This window comes from Onychostruthus taczanowskii, unplaced genomic scaffold (assembly GCF_017590055.1).
Source record: "Onychostruthus taczanowskii isolate IOZ18803 unplaced genomic scaffold, ASM1759005v1 scaffold69, whole genome shotgun sequence".
In the NCBI taxonomy this organism is placed as follows: domain Eukaryota; kingdom Metazoa; phylum Chordata; class Aves; order Passeriformes; family Passeridae; genus Onychostruthus; species Onychostruthus taczanowskii.
The window spans coordinates 3,676,288-3,703,845 of NW_024504676.1; the positions used below are offsets into that span (position 1 = coordinate 3,676,288).

Consider the following 27,558-nt stretch of genomic DNA (forward strand, 5'->3'; position numbering starts at 1 on the left):
CTGCGCAGCTGGGATCGCCCGGCGCAGGGACAGGAGCCTCCCACAGGCTGGGGCTTGGCGCTGCGCGGCTCTGCGGGACGCTGCAGGGCTCGGGCTCCTCCCTGTCCTGGCTTTTGACAGCCAGAAACTTTAGCAAGAGACTTTGTTATGTGCTGTCACGTGACGGGGACAAGTGCTGTAATTAGCACTGTAGGATGCAGCTGGTAAAGCAAACAGCTTCCTTAACCTCTAATGACTGTAAAATAACTAACCCGCCTGCCGGTGCTGTTAATCAGTGAAATGGATCCTTCTTCCATAAAGCCGCCCGGGCGCTGCCGGCGGCTCCGCCGGGGGAGTGGCCGCGGCGGGGCTGGGTGCGGGCTCCCCCGACCCTCGGGGGTGCTGGCTCGGGGCGGGGGCAGTGCCGCCCATCCCGAGGGCCCGGCCCGGCTCCCGCCAGGGCGGCCGCAGGTGCCGCTCGCTCCCGCCGGGCCTGGCCAGGTAAGCGCCGTGCGGGCACTCCGGGCGGGGGTGCGGTGCTCCGGGGCCGGTCCCTCCCCGGGGCAGCTGCCGGCTGTGCCCGGCCGGGACCCGCAGCCGAGGCGCTGAGGAGCGGCTGCCCCAGCGAAGGGCCCGCCGGCGCCTTCACCCTCTCCTCGCCGGCCTCCTCTGCGGCTGTGGGGAGAGGGCAGCGGAGGGCTGGGGGCCCTGCGTGCTGCGAGATCCTCGCCTGCCACAGCGGCACACCTGCCCCGTCCCCAGCTGTCCGAGGCCCCTCGCCGGTGACGGACGGGTACGGAGCATCCACGTTCTGTGCAGCGCTGCCTTCCCCCGCACACAGCGCTCCTGAGGCGGGACGGGGAGCGCTGCCCTGCTGCGGTCCGGCATGGGGAGCTGCTGCCCCTTTCGCCTTCTCGCCTCTTCTGTCGCTGTGAAGTCTGCAAGCCCCTTTGATATGAGGTCACGGAACTTTGGTCTTTCTTGTTGAACCTCAGTGGAGACCTTGTTATTTTCTCTTTTCCTTTTTCCAACATCCTTTGTTCGTAGAATAGTCTTTTTTGGCGTGGTCCAGGTGCAGATGACACTGCACCTTATGAAGATGCTGCAGGTTCCTACAGCAGCTGTGTTGGTGCTGCTTCTCCTTCTCTGGAAGGAAAAAAGCACCAGAGCTTTCCCTCGCCTAAGACTGCGGCGTCTTTCTCTTTAATATCTTGCACTCCTGGGATGCACTTCGGTGAATTTGTGTGTTGAACCTAAGTCCTTCCTGTAGGATTTCCTGAAAATAGCTGAGGGGAAAAGAGGTCAGCTGAGGGGAAAAGAGCCTCAGACACAGGGAGATGGCTGTACTCAGGAATATCCTGAGGAGGCAGGATAATCCAAACACAGCTTGCTTATTTAGTTGTGGCCTGCTGAGTTCTTGCTTATTCTGATGTTTTTTTCTGCATCAGAGGGGGCTCAGAATTATTTCTAGCTTATTTCTAGCTTTGCCTTATGCAGGCTCAGGGGCAATTGTATCTTATTTTTCATGTTCTTGAGCCATATTTATTTCTGAGGATCATCTAACAAGCTATGTGTAGATGAATATATATATATACGTATACATCTCCTGAGGGCTATGGGAATTGCTTTTCTTGTTCAAACAGATAATCAGTTTGGTCTGTCCTTTCACTGGCTGGTTCTGGTGGTCCAGAGGAGGTTCTGAAAAGCTGCAGTGAGCTGGGGTGGAAGAATCCTCTTTTTGCCAGGACACCCTGCTCCACAGAGAGTGATGTGAGGCCTGAGATATAAAATTTTAGAATCCTTCATAAGATGGTATAAAATGTCTTTGAAGCAGTCTTGCTGGGCAAAATATATTCTCATTCCCTGGAGCATCACTCTTCTCTTGGCTTCTTGTAGCAAGCTACAGTGGGAGTATCAGCTATCCGACTAGAAAATCTGCTTGGTTGTTTTGTCACCATCAGATAGGAAAATTTCTCCCCCACAGCCCAGTTTGATGCATTTGATGAGTCGAGATCCTCCTGTCTACTGACCTGAAGATGGTGCTGCAGAGGAGGGCTCCACGTGGGGCTGTCTTTAGCAGCACACAGACAGTGCTGGGGAAATGCTGTTCCTCATGACTTTGCCGGGCAGCCTCAGAAAATGAACTGATGGGACGAGGACAATTGACAGCAACAGAAATCACATGGGCTGAGCTCTGTGCACAATGCTCTTCATGGTCAGAGAGCTTTAAGGAAATCAATCCCTATATGCAGCAAACTCGGTTTGGTTTCTGTAATGCAGCTACTCACTGTCTGAATCTTTTTTATTTCATAAGGCTGCTCTGGGCACTGAATCCTCTCTCCTCTCCTCCCCTGCTTGCAGGAGCTCATCTTGGATTTAAGGACAGTGACAAAAAACTTGAGCTGTAGCAAATGTGTCATCTTCCACTGAGTGGAGCAGCATCTCCCTCCTTCCTGCCAGATGCCTTGGCTTGCTGTCTGTGTAAAGTCTGGGCTGGAAATACTTGGTTTACTCTGTGTGTCTGAATCTCTCGGGATTCATTTGCTGTCATACCAGAACAGCAGAATTGCAACAATTAGCAAGAGCTTCTGTCCTTTGTCACTGTGTATTTTGGAGGAACCCCTAGCCCAGCAGCTTGAATGGGATGTGCTGTGGATGTCCTGATTGACCCTCTTAATCTTTTCCTAGCAACGTTCTCTTTTCCTCATCCTGCATCCCTAGCCTTTAATTTCTTGGCTGATGCTGAGAACAATTTCCCTTTGTATGACCCTAATGCACATTTTGCTAAGCAAACCTGACCTCTGCAGCTGTGCAAGGAGCTGGATGGATCCACTGGGATGGATCTACTACGTATTCCCATGGGCTTCTGCTGTGGCAAGGAGCACCAGGTGCTCCTCTCCAGCCACATGATTAAAAGGTTTGCCAACCCTAAGCTTTTGTATACCACCAGCCAAACATTAAAAAAACCAAACCATAAAATGGCATAATTTATTTTTTCTTTTAAGTCACGTTCTTGATTTGCTTTTTCTTGCTTATTTCTGATTGTCTTGAAGATTTCTTTATATCTGTATAAGCTGCCAGGAATGCTTGAATCTCAGTATTTCACCTGACTGCAGGACTTAGGTGCCTCAAGTGGAATAACAAATATTGTGAGCTTTGGGAGGAAGCAACACCCAAAGTAGTAGTGGGCTGTGGTACTGTGGACTTTCAAATGAAGGCTGGAGCCATGCTGGGCTTTCCTGTGCTTAGTTCAGGTTGGAGTAACATGGCTGGTAAGCCCTGTGGACTTTTTAACCAAGTGTTTTTCTCTTAACCTTGTGTGACAGAGCACGAAAGCAGCAACAAATACTGTCTTGTGCTCCCAGAGACTGTGGCTTTAATCTAATCATAGGTTTGTTTTGGAGGAAATGAGATATGGTGCAATGCTTTGGAAGGATACAGTGTTCTTATCTGCTTGACATAACTGAAGGAAAATCTGTCAAGTAAAAAGAGTGAGAGCAAGGAGGCTTGTAACATCCCTGCTTTCTATCCAGTGAAGTGTGTGATTGCAGTTAATTTAGCAGAGATGTCATCTGAAGGAGGAGCTCTTGCCTCTGCTGCTGTACCTTCAGTCTCTGCTGGTACAAGACTTCGTATCACTGTTCTGCACAGGTACTGCCCCATCTGTGTGGAAGGGACTGCCTGGTTCAGAAGGATGTCTGCGAATTACACACACCTGAAAGCTCTGCAGGAAAGGCTTGTCTTGTTCTGGGGATGGCAGGAGAGCTCTGAAAATGTGCCTGGGAGCTGTGAACCTCCTGAGATTTGCTGTGGTGGTCCAGCACAGTGTGGGCTTGGGGCTGGCTTGAGCTTGTGTTGTTGGTAAGATCCTGGCAGGTGTAAAGGTGTCCCTGCTCACAGCAGGTGAGGTATCCTGGGCTGAGGCAACCTGTGTTTCTGGAGAGACGAGACTATGAATCAGGGGAAAGCTCTGGAGACCTATCCTACAGCTTTTTGAAAGAATTAGCCTTTAGCACATGTGCTGGATGAAGGTAAAGCAGTGCAGTAAAGGCTTGAAAAAAGCCTAATTTTTGTAACTGTTCAATAAAGGTAATGTACCTACCTGTTTATTGCTTCCTACTTCAAGCTCTTCCAATGAATAGCAGGCAGGGTATCTGCAAACCTTTAAAGGAGTAGCTGTGTGGTGTTAAAAATAAAATTGTGGAATGTCGAAATATGTCATTTAGGCTATGGAAAGCAAACCTTTTGGGAAAACTTCAGCTATGTTTGGATATAGCTAGGTGAGTCAAGCCTCTGGAAAAAGGAGATAGCAAACTTGCAGGCTAGCTGTAAATCCTTGGCTGAGTATGGTGGGAGCTGGGCAGAGGTTCAAGTGCAGGGAGGCAGATCTAACACTTCCCACAGGAACTTGGTGGCCCTCACTGTTACAGTAGCTGAATTCCTCTCCATTTCGTTCAGCATAACATGTATGAGTAAGAGTAATACTTTTATCTGCCTCATTTTCCCATCTTCTTCCCTCTGGAAAATGAAGAGGAGGAAACCAATCTCATCTCCAGCTGGGAATTGAAGTGGTAGGTGACCTATAGGTCGACAGAACGACGAGATGTTGAAGTCTTATCTCCAGACAAGATTTCTGCCTCCCTGTAAAACTCTGCTTTGTCTCCTGGCAAGGAATAGTGGGACTGTATCATGTCTAGGGAAGATGAGCTGTGTGTGCCTGTGCCAGCACCTGAGCTGAAGGTGGGGCAAAAACTGTAGAAGTGTATGTATTGCTGAGCCTTATTTTCCCCCAGCCGTAGTTTGTGGACTGAATGCCCGGTTTTTGTGGGGTGGGACAGGCAGGCCAGCAGAGCCATCTGCTCTGGGGTGAATTGCTGCAGACCGAAGCTCCTGGCCCCTGGCCAGCTCCCCTCCTCGGCAGGTGCTGAGCTCCTGAGCTTTGCCCAAGAAGAAAGAAAAGCGTCATCATTGCTTAGATAAGATAAAGCATGACCAAAACCTTGTTATCCTTGGCAGGCGTGGCTAGATGCTGACTGGAATTGGTGCAGCTCAGAGGAATAACCAGGCTCTTCAGCTGCGGGGAGGGTGGCAAAGCCTCTTTAAAACATGGAGACTTGATGCTGGAGCCCAGCAGGGAAGGTGAGTGCAAGGGTGTGAGTGAGGGAACAGCCACCCAGTAACCCTGTGGGCAGGAGGGCTTCTGCTGTGTGTCCCTGTGCCTGTGTCCTGTGCAGACTCTGGTGGGGATGTTGCTCCGTGGCAGCTCCGTCAGCTTGGTGCCCTCCAAGCAGGGCTCTGTGGGTGACCTGGTGTCCAGCAGGGCTGAGACCTATTCAACAGCAGTGTCTCTCTCTTCTCCTTTGGTTTTTGAAGTTCTGAGATATCTGTTGTCCTGAACTGTGTCCTTCTGTATGAGATCATGGGAACTAGGAAAAAGTTCTGATTTATTGGAGGGAGAAAGGACATGTAGGTGCCCCCACAAATGCTCGTGTTTCTTCTGTTGCACACTTCGCTGCTGTGCTTGACAGCTGCCTTCCTTCTCCCTTATCCTCTTTTCCTCTTTAAGGAGTTTGCAGGATGCCTGATCTGCCTTTCCTTTCTCCCAGAAATGTAGCCAGAGGCGTAATCCTCTGCTCGGGGTGCTCAAACCCCTTTGATTTAATGTATTTCCTATGGCGAAAAGTCTCTTTCTCTTCCTATGCAAATCGGGTTGCTCAGTCAAAGCCGCTAAATGCAAACGCACCACTTGTAGCTGTTCCCTCTCGGAGAGTGGTGTGGGCTTTATGCAAAGCATGGAGATGAGCCCTCAGGAGCTGGGAGAGCAGAGCAATACATGGATTTGTGCTGGAGAAAGGTCGGCGTGGCTGTAGTTCACCTCTTCCCGGACTTGCCAGGCAGGATATTTCAAGCTGTCGGTATCAAATTAATGATCCATTGTAGGAATGGATTAACACCTGCTGGTTATGGGTGTGGGGGGCTTGGTTGGTTATTGTCTCCCCTCTCCTCTTACCAAGTCCCTGTTGCATCCCGGTGCAGAATTTGTGCCGACTGCGATTTGGTGACTCAAGCCACTCTGACGCCAGGATCCCTTTCCTCTATTCAGGCTGGGCAAATAATGTGCAGGCTGTAATCATGCTTGAGAGCTCTTGCTATTGCCCTAGATATGGGGAGCTGGAGTGATGCTTAGATTGGCTTAATCCAATTCGATCTGAAAATCCACTGCTCTGAACAATAAATGTTACGTGTGGGGGGTGGTATTCAAGTGTCTTTACTAAATCAAAAACCTTTTAAGCATTGGTAGATGTAGCCTTTTTCTTTTCAATGTGTACCACTAAATACACAGGATGTGCAGTATGGCTGAATTAGCATTACTATGGGAACCATAACTTTTTGTATTTCCTGACCTTTATCCGTGTAACACTAAGGACTCATTAATGTGCCTCCAAAGTGTGGGGGTTTGGGGGGTTTTTTTTGTGTGTTTTATAAGCTTTTTGTTGTGGTCAGTACTAAGAGAACCTTCATAAAGAACCCCAGGAGGAGATTAGAGATAGGACAGGGTGCAAGGTGCAGGAAAGCAGTTTGCTCCCTTTTTTGTGCTGTTCTAGCAGCATCCCAGCCAAGACCATGGGTCAGTGTCAAGCAGGACTTCTGCAGCAATGGTGAACAAAATGGTGAGTAAATTCTCCTGCTTAGAGGCAGATGCCTCACTTGGTATGGGTTTGTTTGATTTTATTGGGCTTTTTGCCACAGCTGCACTGTTAGAGCCTGCCCCAGGGGATCTGGGGTCCTGCAGCTGAGGCAAAGCTGAGCCTGTGAGGAATGGAAAGGTGATCATGCCCTCTGCTAGCACAGAGACCACTCAGATGGCTCAGGGGAGCTCTCTGGCCCTGTTAAATCTCTAGTAAAGACAGTTGTGATTGTTTGTAGTAGGTTTCACCTCCATTTTTTAGTCTGGATTTTGAAACAACATCTTAAAATAATAGAGCAGGACCCGTCTTTGCCTTCTGCAGGTCCCATTTGCTTCTTGCTGGGAGAATGGGGCTGTTTGGAGCTCTTCTCTTTGCAGATTGATGAGGTCTCTGCTCCTCAGGCACCAGCTGGAGTCTTTTCAGTGGAAATTTAGTGGAAGAGGGGGTTTTCCCCTCTGTTGAGGGTAGGCTTGCCTGCTCATGGTTTGTATGGCAAAGCTTGTTTCCTGGGCAAAAGAGACATTTGGGGTGGGTAGGGTCAGAAAAGGACATAAAATCTTACCTGGTGATGAAGAGCCAGCCTGCCAGGGTCTTAACACTTTCCGTTTTGTCTTTCCTTTGTCACCTTTCCCGAGAAGACCTCAGGGTTAGCCAGTAGGACCTGACACAGCTGAGAGCATCTTCGTGTGCCTGGAGACTCTGGAGCTGCCACTGAGCGACAAATCCCCCTCAGCGTCTCCAGCTGGCAGCTGGCAGGGATGGCTTTGCTTCCTTTTGGGGATGCTGTGGGATAGAGTGGTGCTCTGTCAGTGGCAGGACAGAGGGTGGCATTTCTGAGACTGGCTGCTTTAGTGAGACAGTCCTGGGATGTGCACTCCACCCCTGGTGTGTGTTTTATGATGCTTTGGAAACATGCTCCTTGTCGCGTCATCTCATGCTTTGCTTCTCTCTTTTCCCGAGTTCTCTGTGCTTCTCTTTGTGAAACAGGTTGCCAGCCTCGTAAAACTGGAGTTGACTTGAGGCAGTGTTCACAGGGGTATTTTCCAGCCCTTGCCTGGTGGAAATCGATTGAGGGCAAGGCAGCAAGCTAAGTAGAAACACAGCTAGAGTTTCTCAGGGAAGGTAAGTTTAATGTGAGATGAGGGATCATCTGCTTTCTTACCCCTTCTTCCCCTCTTGCCTAAGGCAGCCCAGAAAGCCCTTCACCCTCCTAGCTGTGCAGGATTACAAGGAATTTACCTTGGAAGCTCAAGGGCAGGCTTTCCTGTGCTGCCCTCTGAACCAGGACTACGAGGCTGTGTTGGAAGGGGGCTGGGATGCGTAGGGAGCAGTGCAGACCACACCTCCTGGCTTGGACCGGCTCTGATCCTCTATTTACAGTGGCCGTGTTCCTTCCCCGCTAGCTTTTTGCTGTGGAATACACTGCTGCTTCCAGGGAAGGGGAGCAACACTGTCCTGCTGCTCCAGGTATTTGGGGACACCTGCAGAGAGACAAAATGGGGTGGAGGGGAGGGAAGAACTTCTCTCATGTGGGCAAAGAATTGTTTTAGCAGGAAGTCTGGACGAGTGTGTGAGTTGCTCTGTCTCAGCAGAGTTTCTCCCTAGGAATTTTCTGTTCCGACTTCCTGCTTTTGCTTTAAAGCAGCAGAGTGGAGCTCGCTGAGTGCAGTGGCATTGTATATCACTGTAGAAACCAGGTGTTAGTCCCATGACAGAGAAAGGAAAATTTATTGATTGGTTTTCAAGAGCTGGGGGTGCTTAATTAATTAATGCTTCAGTTTGGATCACTCGAGGTCTTTGCAAATGTTGAATTGAAGAAACTTGCTCTCAGTTCTGATGTGGTTCTGAGAGATGCTTAACTGAGTCTAGTGACTTACTGATTTGGGAAACTGCTGATTTGGAGTAATAGCTGAATATTGGAATGTGTGAGATTGTGATTTTATTTTTATTTAATTCTTTTTTTAAAAAGAAATTACTGTCTTGTGCTGGTCTGACTAAGGTTTTCCCACTGCATGCTTTCTGAGGACAACTAGAAATTTTTCTTTAAAAGCATTTGGCAGGAAATCTCCAACTATCTCTCATAAACATAGCTATTCCCTTATTCTCCTCCACCCTCTTTTGTAATCCCACGTCATTGTTCCTGCTATGGGCTTCTGGCTCAGTGACAGATTTTGTCAGACAGGAATATCCCCCCAACCCTGCAATGATTTTACTTTTCCTGTAACAGTTGTACATGCTGAACAAAAGCACCTCTCAAACAGCGTCTGCTTCCAATATTGCTTCAAATGCCGTTGCTTGCTTTAATTGCTCTTTGCACTAAGCTCTGCCTGGTATGCCAGGAACAGGTGCCCTTCACATGCCAGTGTTATCCTGCTTTGTGGAGGAGAAGCTCAAGGCTTGTGGCTGCTCAAAACATTCTCTAGTTTTCTGTCTTGTAGAAGTCTGAGGCTTTCAGTACTTTGTTGTGACTGTCCTCTCTGAATGAGAAAAGGAGAGGTTATTTCTCATATCTTGTACTAGATCCTGGAATTCTTGTATATTCAGACCGATCCTTTCTTCTTTTGGGAGGGGGGCGAGTGGTGGTATTTGGATTCAAGACTTTACCTGTGCTCCCCTCAATGATCTGACAACCAGGCAGTGTCTCTACCCAGGGCATGGACTTCACCCTTTTCCAGTGCATAGGTTACACTGGTATTTCAGGAAAGGTGTTTTACACAGCATAGCCAACACCTCCTGAGCTCACAGAAAGGAGTGAATTTTTACCTTTACCTTACTCTTGGCAAGTAGCAAGAGGTGGGAGGTAACCAAGTGTCACACACCTGTGCACAGGGCAGTTTTCCTCTCTGGGAGGCAGAGAATGGGTTAACAGTCTTCTTGGAAACTGGCTTCACCCATCTGTCTCAGTTCTGTTTGTTGTTCTAACAACATTTGCAGAAAGGTCAAACTGTCCCTGCATCCCTCCTGGGCAAAACCGATACAGCATCAGCTAGAGGGATACTTGTGCAGGGAGCTGTGGTGCCTAGAAATCCTATCCATACTTATTCCTACTTGTTAATATTTGCAAATCTTTTTTATTTTTTTAAGTGCATCTTGCAAGTTCAGAACAGTGAGGTAAAGCTTTTCCCGCTCATCCCATTGCTAACATGTAGCCTAGAAAATATTATGGGGGTGAGATAGTGGTGTCCAGTTCCCAAAATATTGGAGAACTTCTTCGGATGAGGAAAATATGCTTGAATTTCTTGCATCCCCCCCAGCAGTTGTATCCAATCCTCTGGGTAAGGGGGTTTCAGTTTCTGCAGAGAACTTGCTGGCTCAGCTGGAGAAGAAATCACTGTTTACCACGTGTATTCAGTAAACAATGTAAATGTTTTACCAAAAATAAGTTTTCCTTTGAAAGGAGAAAAGGATTGGGCAGTCTGATGTTGTGGTTTGATATTTTATCTGTGCATGATGAGGTAGCAATCTGAGGCCAGCATAGGGCTATGAATTTTTCTTTGTGTGAGGCTGATTTCAAGACAAAGGCTTTTGATCAACAAAGGTGAGGCTCTTGCGCACTTCTCTGAGCTTACACCTGTGGTACTCTGGGTGAGATGGCATTGTCACAGGATTTTTAGCCTTTGTACAAAGAGGGCACTGAAGTGGCTGAGGAGAACTTGCAGCTAGCCAGGAGGGACTTACGCTCAAGTCAGTGGATGGCTGTTGGGAAATTTAATGAAGAAGTGGCAGAACAAGATTGGAATCACCTGGCAGAAGCCATGAACACTTTCCTTGTTCAGCAGCCTGAGGCTGGGTGGCAGAAAGCTCATCCTCCATGAAGCAACACCAAATGTTTCTCTCTCTTGCAACAGAGGTGAAAACTACTCAAAAGAAGCCTAGAGAGTGTGATGACTTACACAGTGACTCTGCACAACAAGGTGAAAACTACTCATCACACTCTCTAGTCATCACACTCTCTAGGCTTCAAAAGAAGCCTAGAGAGTGTGATGACTTACACAGTGACTCTGCTGGGTGAGTGTGCATATGTAACAACAGCTCAGGAAGGATCCTGCTGAGGCCAAACAAGGTGTGAGGCTGTTATGGAGAGATTCAGCTTCTTATGGAAAGGCAGATCTTTGTTCTGGTATGACATAGGCAGCTAGAATCTGTGGACTCGAAGGAAGAACCGAGTGGGTTTCGGTACCTGTGATGGCTGTGACAGTTGTGGGGAGAAGCCTGGCCTTTGGCTGTTCGAGCACCAAGTCCAGCTCATTAGACGTTTTGCTGGTGAAATGCAGCAAATGCCATGGTCCTTTGGGCTGAAGATTTGATGTACTTTGAGGGGGTTTCTGCAGATGTGAGAGTAGCCTCTATTCATGCTGAGGAACAAGCTGAACCAGCTCTGCTGTCTCCTACAGCAGCTAATGGCTGATACCCTTATCCTCCTAGCATAAAAATGGGATGATACTCTCCTAGGACACTCTTTTAGCTATTTGTGGAACAGAAAATTTTCCCCAAAACAGCTATTTTTTGTCATAGTCCTTCATGGACAAACTCAGAGCAGAACAAAACAACCACTTCTGCAGCTCGTGAATGCCTGTGACATTCTCAGCATCTCATATCAGTGAGATGACACACTCAGAGTTTGTAGAGAAGTGCTGCCTCCTGTTTGATGTGCAAGTGCCATCACCAGCTTAATCTGAGGCTCCTGGATTCTCTTCTTAAAGGAAGCAGTGAGGACAATTCTTCACTATCACTGCCATTCGGGAATTGGTTACACAGTCAACTCCACAACACCCAAATTTTAACATTTGAAGCTTTGTGTATCCCTTAGAATCTTTTATCTATTTATTAAACAAAAGGCTGGTTCTGCATAATTTTTCCTTAGACATACTTCAAGAACACTGATGAAATGTGTCTGGCCCTCCAGCAGCAGAGGACTGAGGTTTGCCTGCTTTCATCCTGAATTTTTGTCTGCAGGACACCAAGTGTGGTTGCATTCCTGAGGGCTGGGCAAGAGCCTCATGTACCTGATGCCTCTGCTGCTTGCAGGGTGTGAAAGGCGTCCCCTCAGCAGCCTTTTTCCTGATGTGTCCCTGCTGAGCTGCAGCAGCTGAGGTCCTTTTTAGCTCAATGATACCTTAGTTGTTCAGTAAAAGGTGTCATGAGCCCAGCAGAAGGGTGCTGAATCCTGGTTGTTGTCTCTGGTCTGCACACAAGTGCTCCCATCTCTAAAGGGGCAGGTAAGGCAGGAGAGAGTTGCCACTCATGTCACTCATTCAAAGAGCTGAGGATCTGCCCTGGATTTGTGTCATTTCCTGAAGAGATTTAAATGCCAGATTAGTTTTGGATCTTGTCTTCCTTATGGGGCATTCCTACCTGCTTCAACAACCCCTGGAAAAGTGAAGTAGAAGAGTTCAGGGATCTCCTTAGCCTGGGCTCTCAGTGCTCAGTTTTTACTTTGAATCAAAAATGATCCAGCGTATCTGATGTCAAGCGCCAAGTCCTCTGTCTTCCATCCTCTTTTTCCCACATCTGGGCTGGCAAATAAAGCTTCTTTGCCTCCTGCCTGGTCTGTAGGTATCCCCTGCAGAGCACATATTTTGTTGTCAACATACGTGGTGTTAGGCGTGATCTAATTTCTGATTGCTGAACTCCAAGCAGCATCCAACTTCACAGCACTGTTAGTGATGTTCAGCTAATGCTGCAGTATATAAGATGAATCCTTATCTGATGTAATGCTCTGTTCTGTCTCTTTAAAGAAAAGCTTCAGGAAACCTGCTAGCCTTTATAAAGTGAAGGAATTAATGAAAATTACTTGTTTTTAAAGTAGCTGTTGTTATTTGTCATGTCTTATTGCAGGCATGCTCTTTATTTTCTGAGAAATCAGCTGTGTGCTAGTTATACTGACAGATCCAAGACCATTAGCTGTTTATGGAAAAAATGTGGTTTGGATTTTGTTTTTAATTGCTGAGAATTAACTCTTGGCCCAAATATTATTAGAGGAAAAACTGATGCTTTCTCTCTCCATTCCCAAAGCAAAACAACCCAGCAAAGCCAAAAGCCCAATTAGTAGGAGAGGTTCCAGTGCAAACACTTTCCCTCACTGTTTGCTTTGCCAGTGCTGTGCCAGTGTGAGAGAGCTGCAAAATGCCACTAGCTGGCAGTGCCAAAGGTGGGGAGCAGCACGAGGGTGTGATGGAGGATTTGTGGCCATTCTGGGGTGAAGGATGTCGTTTTGGGATGCTGTAGATACCTATCTTATGTTGCAGACTGCATATGTTGATAGTTGTTGGCACAGTCGTGGTTTCTGTTGTGCTGTTGAATCGGGAAGCATGGGTGAGTGCAGATTTAACAAGTTTATTTGTTCACCTCTTGAAATGGAAAAAGAGAACCATTACCACTCTCAGGTTGCTTGGTGATAAGAGAATAGAGTCCGAATCAAACAACTTTCCTCGTGGCAAGATTTTTTTAACAAAGATCAAGAAGCTGATAATGAAGTTGATAATTCCTCTTTGATGAGCTTTGGTGAGGGAAGCTGTGAATTGCAGCAGAGCCTCTTTTTAAATTGCTCTTCAGAATGATGAAGGTTCTTGAACCTGTGGGTGTTTCTGGGATATACCTCGGTATCCTACTGGCATATCCCATGATGAAGTCATCCAAGATATGGCAGCAGGGGTTAGCTCAGGGCTATCAGGCTGGGCTAATCCGCTGCTGAATAAACAACACAAAGGTTCCTGGATTTGTTCCTGTTTCCTTAAAGGGATACAGTCAAGTGCAGGCAATTAAAAGAGAGAGAGTAAAGTGTAGCTCTAGATACGAACACCTGATTTCAGGCTTTCTGCCCAGGGTGTGTATGGGTTTCTTAGGTTTTTTTAAAGAAAAAAACTTTCACAAAACAATTGATGTTTTTCTCATTTTTTAGTTATTTCTTTTCCTGCCATTCCCTTTGGGAAGGGAGAACCCAACAACCACCCAAACAAATTCCAAACAACGGAAACAACTTTCCTAGAGAAGGGAAAGAGCAAAATTAATTTTGAACAAAGTACACTAGAGAAATAATTACTTTCTTTTTGCCCTTCTCCCAGCCTTTTCAGACTGAGCCTCAGCAGAGGCTTTAAAAATAATTTTCATCAAGTGAGTACCCAGTTCCTTTCAGCAGCTTTTGGAAATTCAGCATCTGTGGAAGCTGGTTTGTCACAGTGTGTCTTTCCCTGGCAAGATCTCTGCTCTGCCTTCACCTGGTCAGTTTTCAGGCTGAGATTTTTGTCAATGCATATTGCTTTTTGCCTGCAACCAGGATAACAACTGTAAATACCTATATTTGATCACTGAATCTCACAGTGCTATAAAATCTGGGATTTGTAGATGTGACCGTGACCTACAACGAGCATTTTTTATAGCAATTGCTAGCTTTCAAAACCTCATGAGCAGAAGGTAGGTAGAACAAACAGAGGAAGTGGCATATGTTTGATATAAAATGGTATAAGGACCTGTAAAGTTTTTATTGCCCCTTTCTTGTAAAACTTACCTGGTTCTTACCTGCTCCTGAACTATGCTTCCATTCCATGACCAAGCAACAAATGCTTTGCTGGATCTTGGCCTGCTTTTGTTGTGCATTTGTAATGTGTTGGAGCAATAGCGATCACTTGTGCTGCAGTGATTCCTTACCCAGCCCTTCATCTCCTCTTTGTGTAATAACTTCTGATGTATGGGATCAAACCTGTCTCATCCAGCGTATGCACCAGGAGTGTGATCACTGTGCACCTAAACACCTGGTGAATTCCTTCCTTTGAAGTTGTAAGACTTCTTTTTCTGCATCAGGAGTAGAAAGGAAAGGGTGTGTGTTCTCCTGAATTGTTTAAATAAATGGCTTAAATATTTAGCTTTAGTATGGGGGTGGTTTTGTTGTTTCTAATAATATTGTCTTAGGCGGAGATACAGAAGGATGTCTTTTGGGAAACCTCCCAGCAAGTATCTGAGCACTTCAGTTTGTGGTACAACTATACAGTATTCTCCTTTAATTTTCACTTCTACCACTCTGTCACCAAAAATTCAGTGGTACAGCAAGGCTTTCCCTTACAGGTTCCCTCTACAGAACCCAAACACTGGCCTTGTTCTGTAATCCTGGGTAAGCCACTCAGCCAGTTGTGCTTAGTTTTTCCCTCCTTCATTAACTGTTAGTTCATTGTCTTGCACTGGGGAGGACTGCTAGGAATGCAGTGTATTCAGTGCATGCACAATGCACTGCAGTAACTAGGGTCATCTAAGGACCAGCTGTGGAAATTTGGCTGCATTCCTCACTTTCCTTTCCTCCTTCTCATTGGGCTGTGGAAAAAACGAAAAAACCCCACCACCCCAAAGTTGTCATGTGCTCGTGGTGGTCAGGGTCACCTAGATAAGGGCTTGGCTGTTGATAGCATTTTATCCGTGACTTTCCTGTACCTCTTTAACTCTGCTTACAGCTACAAGAGGAGGAGTTTTTTGAGGCAATAAATTGGAAATGATGGCCTTGTAGTGCTACCTTGAAAGTAGTACCTCCCTTTTCCAGGAAAAGCAACTCATTTCTGTTCTTTCCATTTGTTGGAACTTGCAGTTTCTGTGTTCAAGTTGGATGAACTATTTGGATGCTTGAGTTTCACATGTAATTATCAGACTTCAGATATTGAACCTTAAAGTGCCAGCTGTCACAAGCATCAGGAAACAAACTGGAGGAGCTGACAGTCTATAGGCATAGGCAGGTGACGTGACTTACCCAAGGCCATATGGCCAGCTGAGTCAGGATTAAAATTCAGGTCTTATGATTTTCCTAAACAATGCCAAGCCTGTGGGAGCCAGCTGACTTTCTGCCACAGCTTTGCAGAGGACAAACCTCAGTTTATGCCTTAGGTAGTTAAAACAGTCATGTAAGACTGGTCTGAGTTTCCTCAGTGTAGAAATACAGGAGCTAGTGCTAGCTGTCTTTATGACAGGCAGTTTCCTGTGGTGTGCTGTGTCTGAGAAGACTTGTTTGCTTTCCAGGCTCTGGGAAAGTCGTCTTGCAGGAGCAGGTGAATTTTTGCTTGCTAAGCCCCAGCAAATACTATGGTAGGAGTTAGCTGGTATAATCCATAGCTCTGGATCAGGCTTTTCAGGTGTTGGACACTGCCCAAACCTGGACTGTGCAGTATCAGAGCTGACCTTGAGCATAGGCAGACAAACCCGTGGGTGGGGGAAGACAGGGCTCAAGAAGAACATTTCTGGACAGGGCAATTGGAGCCTTCTGGATCCCTGGCACTCCCATCTTCCCATTACATCTCCTAGGCCCTGGGAGAGGAGTTTTTGGTCTCCAACACAGCTCCCAGAGATGAAGGGCTTGTTTGAAGTTAGGACTCCATCTCTCATGGAGTTGATGCTGGTTGAACTGTGTACCCAGAAAACTGGAATAGTCCCATGAAGCTCTGTCAGCACCCACTGGCTGCAGCAGGCACCCTGTTTCTGTCAGCATGTTCATGGAAAAAGGGAATGCTTTCATACAATTTCAAAGGGAGGCTGGACAAGTGTCTTGGAAAATAAGGAAGGAACTACGTGGCTCAGGAACTGCCCCAGGCTGACAGTGGTTATTAGTTGGCAGGTGTCTTCAGGGAAGTCTTCTCTTTGCTTGCCCTGCTGTAACTCTTCCTTCACAGCCACTGTTGAGGGCAGGATGCTAGGCTAGACCAACTTGTCTGTGACCTATTGCACACCTTTGTATGATGGAAGTCAACAGCTCAAGATGCAGAGATTGACCTGGCTCCAGATTAGGTGTGGAAATTGATTCTTACTGGTGCTGACCTTCTCCTGCCAGAAGGGACCTGGAAAAACTAATCCTGACAAGTTGTTTTGGTAACAACCACTGGCTTTGTCACTGGAGGTGGCTTGACTTCATCTCTCTGGCACAGCCTGGCAGGTTTGCCTGACCAAAAAGCCTTAGCTGCTTGTACATATCTTCTCTGCCTTTACCCCTTGTGTTAGGAAAGCATGGTTCTTCCCAAGCTGATCTTTCTGCACTTAAGCCAGCTCTGCTTGCCTCCTTTTGGATGTACCAGTCCACAGTTCTGGTACTCCAATGACCTCAGTCTCTTTCAAAGTGGTGCATCATGCTGATGAAGCTGCTGCCCCAGTCCTTTGCAGTGATGATCTGTAACTAAGGAAGGTATGACAGCACTCGTTAGGCTGAGATTGGCTTTGTGCCCCACCTGCACCGTGCAGTGCCCTTACAAACAGGGACCGAGAGGAAGAATTTCTCAGTCACAGGCTTCTGGGAGAGAAGTCCATCAGAGCTGCAATGTATTTTGCTTCCTAGGGCTTATTTGCTGCTTTGTTCCTCTGCAAGTGCTGTCTCACCATTGAAAAAGCCACATCTGGCTTGAAGCCACTTGAAGCAGCTAGTACAAGAGACTTCCTGCTCTGAACACTGAATTAATGGGCTTGGTCTTTTACACGAGTGAAATCCTTTCAGACTTTTGTCCATGTCAGGCTCCCATGTCAGCTCTTCTAATTAAGAGGCTTTTAACTCAGCCAGCGTTTGGGAGCTACAGTGCAGCTGGGCTTTTGATAAAATGAGGAAATGCTAGAGGTAGGGATGTAATGGGTTGAATTTCAGCTTCAAAAAAATGTCTCAGAGAGAGAACAGAACATCCTCCTTGCACCACCTTTTGTTTGCTGCAGCAAAGCTGGGGAGACATCAACTGTGTGGGCTGCTCTGGAACTGATGAAGCCGATAATAAGAAAGTAAGGTCATCTTTACTTCTGGGGTTTTCAGTGTCTCTTAGGCAGCTAGAGGGAAGTTTTAGAAAACTTTGCTTATTTGTGCCTTTTCTTATTCTGGATCTTTTCTACAATCCTGTCACGGCTCTTGCTTTGAAATCCCTTTTGCTTTCCACCTCTGCTGCTGTCTGGAACAGGGTGCTGCTTGTGCTGAGGCTGTATCTTTGCAGAAGGAAAGGGTCTGGAAAAAACCTTCAGGAGGGTGGCCTGTAGAAGCCAGTAATTATCATTCACCAGTGTGGCTGTTATTCCTCACCATAATCACCTGTAAAATCTAGGAAGCATAAGATATTTGGGTTCTTTTGTTTTTCTTTCAAGTCCAGCTTTGCCTCTTTTACTTGAAAAAGTAAAAAAGTGAAAAGTAAGCTGGTGCTCTTTCTGACTTCTTTACTAATACACAGACTTGCCATCAGAAGCAAGCTGACTAGCTAATGTATAGAAACTAACTTTACTCTCCAAATTTTGCTATGTTGGTTCCATAACACAAAAAATCCTTGGTAGGAGGGTTTGTTTGAGAAAGAGCAAGAGAGAAAAACATGGTCTGCCTCCTAATTTTTTATGCTTTCTCCCTTTCCTTCCTCTGCTGTATTCCCCGAAGCTTGGGTCCAACTCTGTGTCCATTGCTTTCTGGGGATGTTTACTGGACTGGAAACATATAATAGTCCCCATTTATAGGTAGTCTTCTGCAGAGTTGAGTGTCACTTGAGCAGATATTTATTTGAAACGGAGGTGCCCTGGAAAAACACTGATTTGAAAGGGGGAACAAAGTGTTCTGCTTGTTCTGTGAAGCAGAACCACCCGCTGGCTCACGGACCAGCAGTAATGAAGAGCGTGGGGCGTAATTGCCTTCTCCTTTTGTGTCAACTTCGTATCGTTCTCACATGTGGCATTCTTCCTGGCCATCGTGCTCTTTATCCTCCCATTGTACCAACAGTGCAAACAGAATTAGTTTGTTTGTTATCGTGGCATCTGTATGTGGCTTTTAATTTCTTGGAGGTTAAAAAAACACAAGCAACCCAACCCTCATGCCCTCTTTGTCCAGCACTGTTTAAATCTGCTCTCAGCCTGCTTGCACAGCTCACTTCTGCCCTGCAATGCAGAAAACAAGTCTGCAGACAGAGAAATCTAAAGCAATCAGTGCAACAAGGCTTCAAAAATGTGGTGGTATTGCTGAAGAGGAGCTGTCTGGAGAAGGTGTCTGATTCTGTGAGATCAGTAAGTCAGAAGGTGGCTTGGTGTAGGGATGCATTGTAGGCATTTTCACAGTCACAGTGCTAAGCTGGAATGGGTGCTCCCCTTCCTTTTTGCTTTAGGTACTTTTAAGTGATGGGAAATATTTTCTTTGGCCTCTGAAATGTCTCCATAGTTTTGTGGTTTCCTTCCTATAAAGGTGAATGTTTCAGATTAAAATTCTGTTTGGCAGCTCATGAGTTCTCAAAACAGAGGCTTGAAGGCAAGAGGTCAGGAGTGCCCAGCTTATTAAATTTTTCCCAGTGTAGGAATTGTCTGACCTTTCTTTGTACTGTAACAGCATTAACAAAAAACCCAAAAAGATGGAGCTACTATTTGGAAAGCGTTAACAAGAAAATGTCAGAGGTGGAAGGCCAGACAGAAGACCTGACTGGGAGAGGGCTGGGAGTGACATTTCTTCTTTCTTCTGTAACTTGCACAGATCATCCTCCTATCTGCTCTCATCCTGCTCTATGATTTTACAGTTTTAATGCAGGTTTGGTGCTTGAAGGTGTGGTGCAGAAAAGCAACAAGAGAAGGAAAATTACATGTTCTTGCCAGAGGAACCAAGACCAGAGAGGAGCAGCACACAGTGTTTGAGCCCCATCTTAGCTGACGTGGGGCTATCACTGTGCTCCCATGCACTGTGCTTTAATATTCCCTTCCCACCCTCTTGTCTCCACTGAAACTTTCCCTTGGCACCTGGATTTCACCAGCAAAGAACTCTGACCAGAACGATGGGTCTGAGGCAGGGGAGGAGAGATGGCAACAGAGCCCCCCTGCAGGGTGCAGCCTGGAGGGTTACAGATGTGTGGAAGGCTTAGCACACCCATGCTGTGTACAGGGTTTACCTGCATGTGGTGTGTGCCTCAGTGTGGTGTGTCTCTGACACAAACTCCCTTCTCCCCGCTGCTCAGTTCATAGAACCATGGAAATTTGGGTTTAGAGGGGACTTCAAAAGTTATTTTGTCCAGATAACTCCCTTCTCACCGCTGCTCAGTTCATAGAACATGGAAATTTGGGTTTAGAGGGGACTTCAAAAGTTATTTTGTCCAGATACGGATGCTGAATGTTGTTCTTTCAACCATCGAGGCATTTAACTATATCATGTGTGGGTTGGAAATGGAGGGTCATGTTTGACTGGGTGTTCTCTGTTTCCTGCCCCACAGCTCTTGTGTTTGGCCCTGCCTGGGAGAAGAAGACTTTGAGAAGATGGAGAACCAGAGTGGAGTGCTCTTGGGATACATCCACTGGGAAGGAAAAGAGGAAGGGGGTGAGGAGGATGGGGTGGCTCCCCGAGTTTCTCCTCCCAGCCAAATGAGCAGACTGGAAGATGTGCAGGTGGAGATGCTTGAGAAAGCAAGGGAGCTCTTCCAGTTGTGTGACAAGGATGAGAAGGGTTTTATCACCAAGGTGGACATGCAGGTGAGGGGAAAAAATTCTTCCTCTGTCCTGGGAGGATCTGTGAAGTCATGGGTGGCAAAACAGGGAACAATGTGGCACGTGTCCACTCTTGGCAACTGTAGGTGTGCATGTGGCCTCTGTCTTATTCAGATTTCTAAGAACCAAACACTGGTGTAGACACCTGCTAGGAACTAAAATTCCCAGGAGGGCCTCACACCTCCAGGGAATTCCTGAGACAAGAGGGACTGCAATTCAAAATTTTTAAGGAATGCATATAATAAAAAAAGTGATGACTGTTCTTACAAACATCAAATATGCAGTGGATGGGAAATCTGGAGGGGAAAAAAAAATCTTTGGTCTAATAAAAAAAAAAACCTGAAACAAGCCCCCCAAAAAACCTACACAATGAACAATACATCAACCTCTCTAAATAAAGTTGAGATCACAAAGTTATACAATCATCATTAAAGCCTAATCCAAAAACTAACCTTAGACCTGAACTTTAACTTTGCTCTACAGTTATGTGTTTTGCTGCTTTCTGTTAAAAAATACTTGTTAACGAATTCTCTGTACTCCTTAGTGACTTTTGTTTTAAAGGTTTATCAGAAAGGTTACATGTGGATTGTTTTCTCCAGCCCCATCTCTCCCCACATCTATAAATAACACTCGACAGGTTCATGCCACTTTAAATATTGACTCACTTTGCTTTGGGTTGTGTGATGCCTAATTTTAATAGTTATGTTAATAGTTTTTTATTAAGTTTTTATGTAAAACTGCATGCTTAACGGACAGTTACGAGGTTTTAGCCTACACCCCTTTGTTATTTGTTTCTTTGGGTGCCCCTCCACAGTAGGTGCTCTGGGTGTGCATTATGAAGGGGACTTGTTTTGCTCCTTGTCCATGGGAGTAGTGATACAGTCCCAGCAGGCAGAAGGTGACAGGAAAGCTAACTCAGTGTTATGGACTGAACATTTCCTTTAGGATCTGCAAGAGCTTGGAACTGAATCCAGATGCCTGCAAGTCTGACCTGGTGTGCTCAGAGCTCTCCTGGGAGCAGCAGTGGTCACAGGAGGCTGGCAGTGCCACCTCTGAGCAGAAGTGGAGGGAGGCAGGCAGTGAGCTAAAGACAGTGGTTCTGTAGTGGGGGAGGAAGCAGGTGAGCTTTCTCCAAACAAAATAACCTGAAATTCCCACTCTGAAGTCCTGGTTGAATCATCCAGTAATGGAAAAAGTCAATACACCAATGACTCCAGACAGGTCATCACTCACCTCTACTGGCAGACTGTCACACCCCAGGCAGGATGCAGTGCTGAAAGGGCACATTGCTGTGAGCCAGAGCTGAGGATGGCAGGGACAGTCACAAGGAAGACTTGAGCTATGCCTCAAGTTTGTGCATTCTTTTGTCTTTGCAGCGGCTCCAGAGTGAGCTCCCCCTAACCCCTGAGCAGCTGGAGACTGTTTTTGACAGCTTGGAACAGAATAATAAAGGATACCTGACACCTGTGGAGTTCAGCATGGGTCTAGGTAAGGACTGCACAGAGGCAGAGGAAGGAAAAATCTCACCTGTGACAGGATGTTTTTTGTTGGTAAGAAAGACAGTGCAGTGGTTCTGCTGAAGCTGCACCAGCTGTGTAGAACAATGCCCGTTGCTCATGTGAGCATCATTGGAGAGGGTGGGTGTTTATCCCCCTCCTGGAGGCTTTGTGCTGCCCACCTCGTAGAGCCAGGCACAGAACATCTCCTGCTGGAGAGGGTACATGCTGCAAACTGTGCCTGGCTATCTGATTGGAAAGTTGTTCATCTGCATGGAAATATGCCTCTTGGCAACTGTCCCCAGCTGATACCAGTGCTGTTCAAGGGCATTAGTGGGAGTCTTGTTGGTAGGCTAGAACACTGGCAAATAAGCCTTTGTTGCTTCTTACTGCTGTCTTTTCCAAACACTAGGAGAATGCTAATCCTTGAGCACAGTCCTCACCCAGCAGCACAGGTGCTCATCTGCCTTGTCAGCTCTGAGAAAATCTGCACCTCTCAGCCTTCCGTGGACACACAGAGGTGTTAGGTGGATCAGGACAAAGCAAGTGTATATAGGTAGTCTAGGGTTTTCAGAAGTGATGGAAGAGGCTCCTGAATTTTGCTGTCCTGATTGCTCAGATTGTGTTTGCTCCTGGCTTTCTCACAACTTGGGAGGGGAGGGCTTTTTAATGCTGCAGTTTGAATGGTCAGAAACAGCCACCGTGAGAGGAGAAGTTGCAAAGATTTCCTTCAAATAAACCCAGTAAAGTGTGTCTTGGGCCAGCCTGTACAGGGACTGTTTTATTCCACGGAGTGCCTGCTGACTACATCTGTTCCTGCCCTGTGCCTCTGTCCTTCTTGTCTGGCTCCATTCTTTGGCAGAAACAAGAGTTCTGTCGGGAGTGGGGGCTTTCCAGTCCAGCACTGTATGTAGCAGGTGAATGGGCACCATTTGGGCACACTGGCATCTATGGTGCCCTCTCTGTTACAGCTTGGTTACTCCCAAATCTCATTGTATGAGGCATTTGTCCCATGGGCATCATGAGGGCATCTGCCTCAGTGCCATTGCTGGGAGAGGTAGGCAGGTTTTCTTTCTGTATCAGGTACCACCCTGTGTTGGCAGCCTGGCTCCATGGCACTTGCTCCAGTCTAGGCAAAGCACTTAATTTCTGCATTTCTTTTCTTTATGTTTATTCTTTGTGTCTGGCATCACTGAAATCCTTTTCAGACTGACTTTGGCCCTAACTTGAGAGTTTGGTCTGGCTGTCTTTCATATGGAGTGTGCAGGGGCAAATCAAGGGAAAGCAGTTCAAGCTGCAATCAAGTCTGCTTCTTGAGAGGGCTCCTTGCTCTTTCTAGGATATCAAAACAATCTTTAGATCATTTTCTACTTCAATTTTCCCATCTCCATCTCAATTTTCCCATCTGTAAAAGAGAAATAATGAGACATAATGACTCTTTCTCAAAAGCATACATCAAAAGTGCCTAATCTAAACCATTCTCCTTAATTAACTGTCTGATCATCAGGTTTTAACTAAATAGGGCCTGGATCTCCATATTGCAAGTTTTTTTACAACACATTTTAAGAGTGGGAGAGAAGCAGATAAATTCTGGATTTATGGAGGTAAGAAGAGGTAAAGTTGAGTCCCTGAAGTATAATAACGATGGATATTTTTTCCCTTAGAGTAGCTTCATGTTCTCATCTGTGCTCTGTGAACATCCTTGACTCCTGGTCTCGTAGTTGGGATATCATTTCTGCCTTTTGACCCAAGCAGATGTATTTTGGAAAGGAAGAGTAGCTCCTGCTGAAGGCCTGACCTCTGTATACAGATGAGGGGCTGTGTTTTGGATAGGATTGCATGGTTTGTTTCTTTGAGAAGGATTTGTTCCCAGCACCAGTATTTGTCACATGCCTTGCATAGCAGGGGGTTCTCGTGGCATTCTCAGCACGCAGCAGAATCCCGATAGCTGGAAGCCGTCTGGACGTGGGACGGGGCAGGAGGAGGTGCTTGGAGGGCGAGTTCCTTCTGCTCCGCACAATCCTAGCGGGAGGCAGTCCTGGTTGCGTGGCGCTAGACTCAGAGCAGAGGGTAGCGAGCCCCTCCTCTGCTGTTTTTAAGCGGAGGAGCCGCAGCATGGTGCAGTCGGGGGCCGGGCTCGCAGTCCGCGGGGACGTGTGGCCGCTGGCTGAGCACGCAGGAGCCCAGGCACGCTTCCCGTGCTGGCAGCCCGGGGCCGAGGGTGGGGGCTCATCGGCACTCAGATGTGAGCGGAGCCCCGGCAGCCTGGGCTGGGCTGGCAGCCAGCTTCAGTCCCGGACACTGACATCACTCGGGGCGTCAGAACGGAGGCACTTCACTGACCAGGAGCTGTGTCCTGCACCAGCAGCATGCACGAGGCTTCTCCTGCAGCTCTGTCGGGCTGCCATGTAAATAGCAGCTTATTCAATGACATCCAGTTTGACTTTATTTATTCTTCTTCTCTTCACCTTCCACCAGGAAAGTTAATAGGGATTGAATTATGTCAAGGGGCTGGGAGAATGGATCACTCCAGACACGAGGAGACCTTCGAGTCAGGCTGGTCAGATGACTTGGACCCTGCAGATGATGATGATGAAGAGAAACGATTCTGTTCCATGATGGAGCAGCTTGGAGCAGCCCAGTTGTTTGAAGAGTAAGTAGGGCAGTCATATGGCATTGCTTCTACCCTCTTTTGATCTTGCAGTACCAAAACTTCAAAGTACCAGAAAAGACCAAAGAGGTGAACTGAGCTGCTTGCTCTCTGAAGCACTGCTTGGGCTCTCTGCACTGCTGCTTTGGGTTTTCATATGCTTGGTAGCAAATGCAGTGCGGTCTGGGTTTCCTCATCGGGTACCAATTACTTTTAGCTCAGTGCTTTTCACAGTTTCCCAAATTCAAGTTCATAACACAGCTGTAAAATGGAACAGCTGGTGGCATACAAGTCCAGCACAGGCAGCAAATGAAAAGAAGCATGTGAGGGTTAGATGAGGTAAAGGGGATGAGTGTGCTCTCTGTTCCAAAATGGTGTGTGACTGTTCACATATTTTCAGACAATCAGTTCTAAGTGTCTCTGTGAAGGATCTGTGCTCAAGGAGCTGCTTGGGACGGTGCTGATCTTGAAGAAAGGCTAAACTGGTCAAAGGGGTGCTCCTGTGAGCCTTGAAACTTGGTACTAATGCCCTTGCACGTAGTCCCAGTAGAGTCTGCAGGCCCCAGTGTCATCCAGCCTTTTTTTAAGCTTTCCAACATAAGGCATTATGCATAACTGGTTCTTACTGATGCACATCTGCAGGGCCTGGGGTGCCCAACTCTGTGGCTGTCCTCCTTTTCAGGCTTTGTACTCCAACTGTGTTGCCATTTTGCAAGAAGCAGTCCAGGTTAGGGAAGGAGGTGGACAGGATTGGAGACAGAAGCTGAAAGTAATGGAGTTTGCTGCTTTCAGAGGCACATCTGTCACAAAACAGACTTTTTTTTTTTTTCCTTATTTTCATTGTGATGCAAAGCACCTGCATGTTTTAGTGATAAACAACTTCTGTCTGGAAGAAATTCTGGAAAGCTGTTAGTCTTCAAACAACAGGATGACACTGTGAAAGGCCATATTACTGTTCTGGGAAAACAGTCTCTACTGTTTATAACTCTGCTTTGGGAAGCAGAAGTCCAAAGTGGAATTATCTTGTGTTTTATTTTGACCACTTACTGGCAGTTTTATGCAATGAGTTTAGTAGCTACTACATGTCACATCTTTGTGCCAAACCAGCTGTTGTAAAGCAGTAATATCAAACAGAAGCTAATTGGGGTGAGAGCAGGAATATGAAAAATTTTCACGGCTTTCTCTAGAAAGAAATAGTTTCATTTCCTAACAGGACTCAATATGTTCTTTTATTTCAAATATGAAGATCTGATGAAGTGCTATCACTTTTTAAACTTGGGACAGAAAAAGAAGGCTGTCATGCAGTACTGGCAGAGGAAATGAAAAGCTTTTTGGTTGGTTTGTTTTGTTTATTTGTTTCCCCAAAGAATACTAAGGGAGACGAATATATAGGTAAAGAAAAATAGCTATTTGGATACTGACTATAGGTATAATTATTCTGTATCTTTCAAGGCACTTTTTCCAAAGTGTTTCATGATTAAAAAAAATAAATTAAAGAAGCTCTTCCCTAAAAAGAAACATGAAGTGATGTCTGCAGGTTTACAAGACACTTTGGGAATGAAGTTTGGAAGTACTGTGTTCAAGTTACAATGAATTAAATGTCAAAACGGTGTAATCATTATTGCAGGTTCAGAAAAATACATCTTTGGTTTTCCAGGGCTTCCTCCGTTGTTATCCTGATGTGACACTTCAGCAAATTTGCATCTTTTTTTGTGCCTCGGTTTCCAAACCTGTAAAAAAATGAGGACTGTAGCAGCCACCAGTACAGTCTGAGTGTAAGAAAAACACCAATGATGTGTGATGTGTGCTAAACTTTGTGTGCTATAACAGTTTGACCGTAACACACAGCAAATTTGCTGAATATTCATTTCTCCAAGTCTTGATGTAGACACCAAATTTGTTATCGATGAATATATGGAAAAGCAATCATTCCATGTTTGCTTCCTAGATTATTTTTCTTTCCTTCTTGCAGATGACTTCCTTTATTTTGACCTCACAATAGATCCCACTCCACATGCATGCTCTGTCACTGTTCAATTTCCCTCTCTGCTGTAATGGTGTAACAGAGATCATCACAGGAGAATAGCAGTCTGTCCTGAGTGCATGTTGGAGCTGGAATAACAGTCCATAAGATGACACAATAACTCTCTTGCTTTCCTTCTCTCCTGTATGCTTGCTCCAGCCCACATGAGATTCGGGAGCTCTGGGCTCGCCTACGAAAGGAGCGTCCAGAGCTTTTATCCAATTTTGAAGAGTTTCTGTTGCGTGTTTCGTCGCACATAAAGGAGGTGAATCATGAGAAGGAGTCCATGGAGCAAGCATTGAAGAGGTAAGGAGAACATCATGGCCATTTGCTGCCAGGAGCTGGCTGATGCTTGGATCCTGCCTCAGATGCAAGGAGAGACTGGGTTACAGGATGCACCAGTAAAAGAGATATTTCTTGCTGTAATAAAATGACTCTATCTTGGTCTGTTCCCATGGGTTTGCTCTGCAGCAGTGCTCACCCATAACATTCAGTCTGGTTAAAATCCCACTCAGTACCACACAGCTGTTAGTAGGAATCTGTGTCCACCCTCCTCTTTCCTTTCTGTACTCTTTTTCTCTCCTGACCTGTGTGCACCTTTGTTTTGTAGGAAGGAGTCAGATCATGATCGAGAAGTCAGGTACCTTTATGAAGAAATGGAGCAACAGATCAAAGCAGAAAGGGAGAGGCTGGTCTGCCAGGTACTTTCTCTCTCTCTCTTGGCTTGAAGGCAACCTGCCTTTGTTCTGAAGTAGAGGTGGTGGCTCATATGGCCAAGGAGCAGCTCTGTGCTGGGTGTTGTGCACAGCTGTGTGTCTTTACTTCTGCAGGAAGCCCTGAGGCATGACAGGAGTAACCTGCTCCAGAAGGAACTGCACAACAAAGAGCAGGAGCTGGAGAAAATCCTCTACCGCCAGAAGAAGGTAATGGGATCCAAATCCATTCTAACAAAGCACATCCCCCTCCGCTTCTTTCTGTTCAGGCATTTTCTGATGGAAAATGGTGTTCAGCTGCTGAGGGTTTGGCAATAGATAATTTGGCTCTAGCCAGTGAAGTCCTCTCCTGTCTCTGAAGGTGTTGAACTGGTTTGTCAAATAATTGGTTTGTCATCGCTGCAATGCTGTTCTGTGAATGTTTTGTTCATGCATTTTCTTACCTGCTTTGTGTTCTCTTGGCACGATCTTCTTATCAATTGTACAATGCTGGCAAGGAAGACGGGGTAAAATTTTGAAAGTTGAGTTTGAAGCTTTTTGTGGTGTGCAAGGAAGATGTGTGTGGACATCAAAG

At 46.3% G+C, this 27,558-nt stretch overlaps 1 protein-coding gene across 4 annotated transcripts in view; it reads left to right on the plus strand.

Moving 5' to 3' along the window:
- Positions 1-499: 499 nt before the first annotated feature.
- CRACR2B (calcium release activated channel regulator 2B) overlaps positions 500-27,558 on the plus strand; it is a 46,136-nt gene continuing 19,077 nt past the window's right edge. The window contains exons 1-7 of one of the 4 annotated variants that reach the window (XM_041421164.1): positions 500-772; positions 19,832-20,087; positions 21,479-21,590; positions 24,077-24,251; positions 26,431-26,577; positions 26,882-26,972; positions 27,102-27,194. In XM_041421164.1, the coding sequence (XP_041277098.1) occupies positions 19,875-20,087; positions 21,479-21,590; positions 24,077-24,251; positions 26,431-26,577; positions 26,882-26,972; positions 27,102-27,194 (831 nt within the window). In that variant the 5' untranslated portion in view covers positions 500-772; positions 19,832-19,874. Of the gene's footprint in view, positions 773-8,061; positions 8,136-17,332; positions 17,397-19,831; positions 20,088-21,478; positions 21,591-24,076; positions 24,252-26,430; positions 26,578-26,881; positions 26,973-27,101; positions 27,195-27,558 lie in introns of those variants that run through there. The other 3 variants (XM_041421163.1, XM_041421162.1, XM_041421165.1) reach the window with 3 other exon arrangements.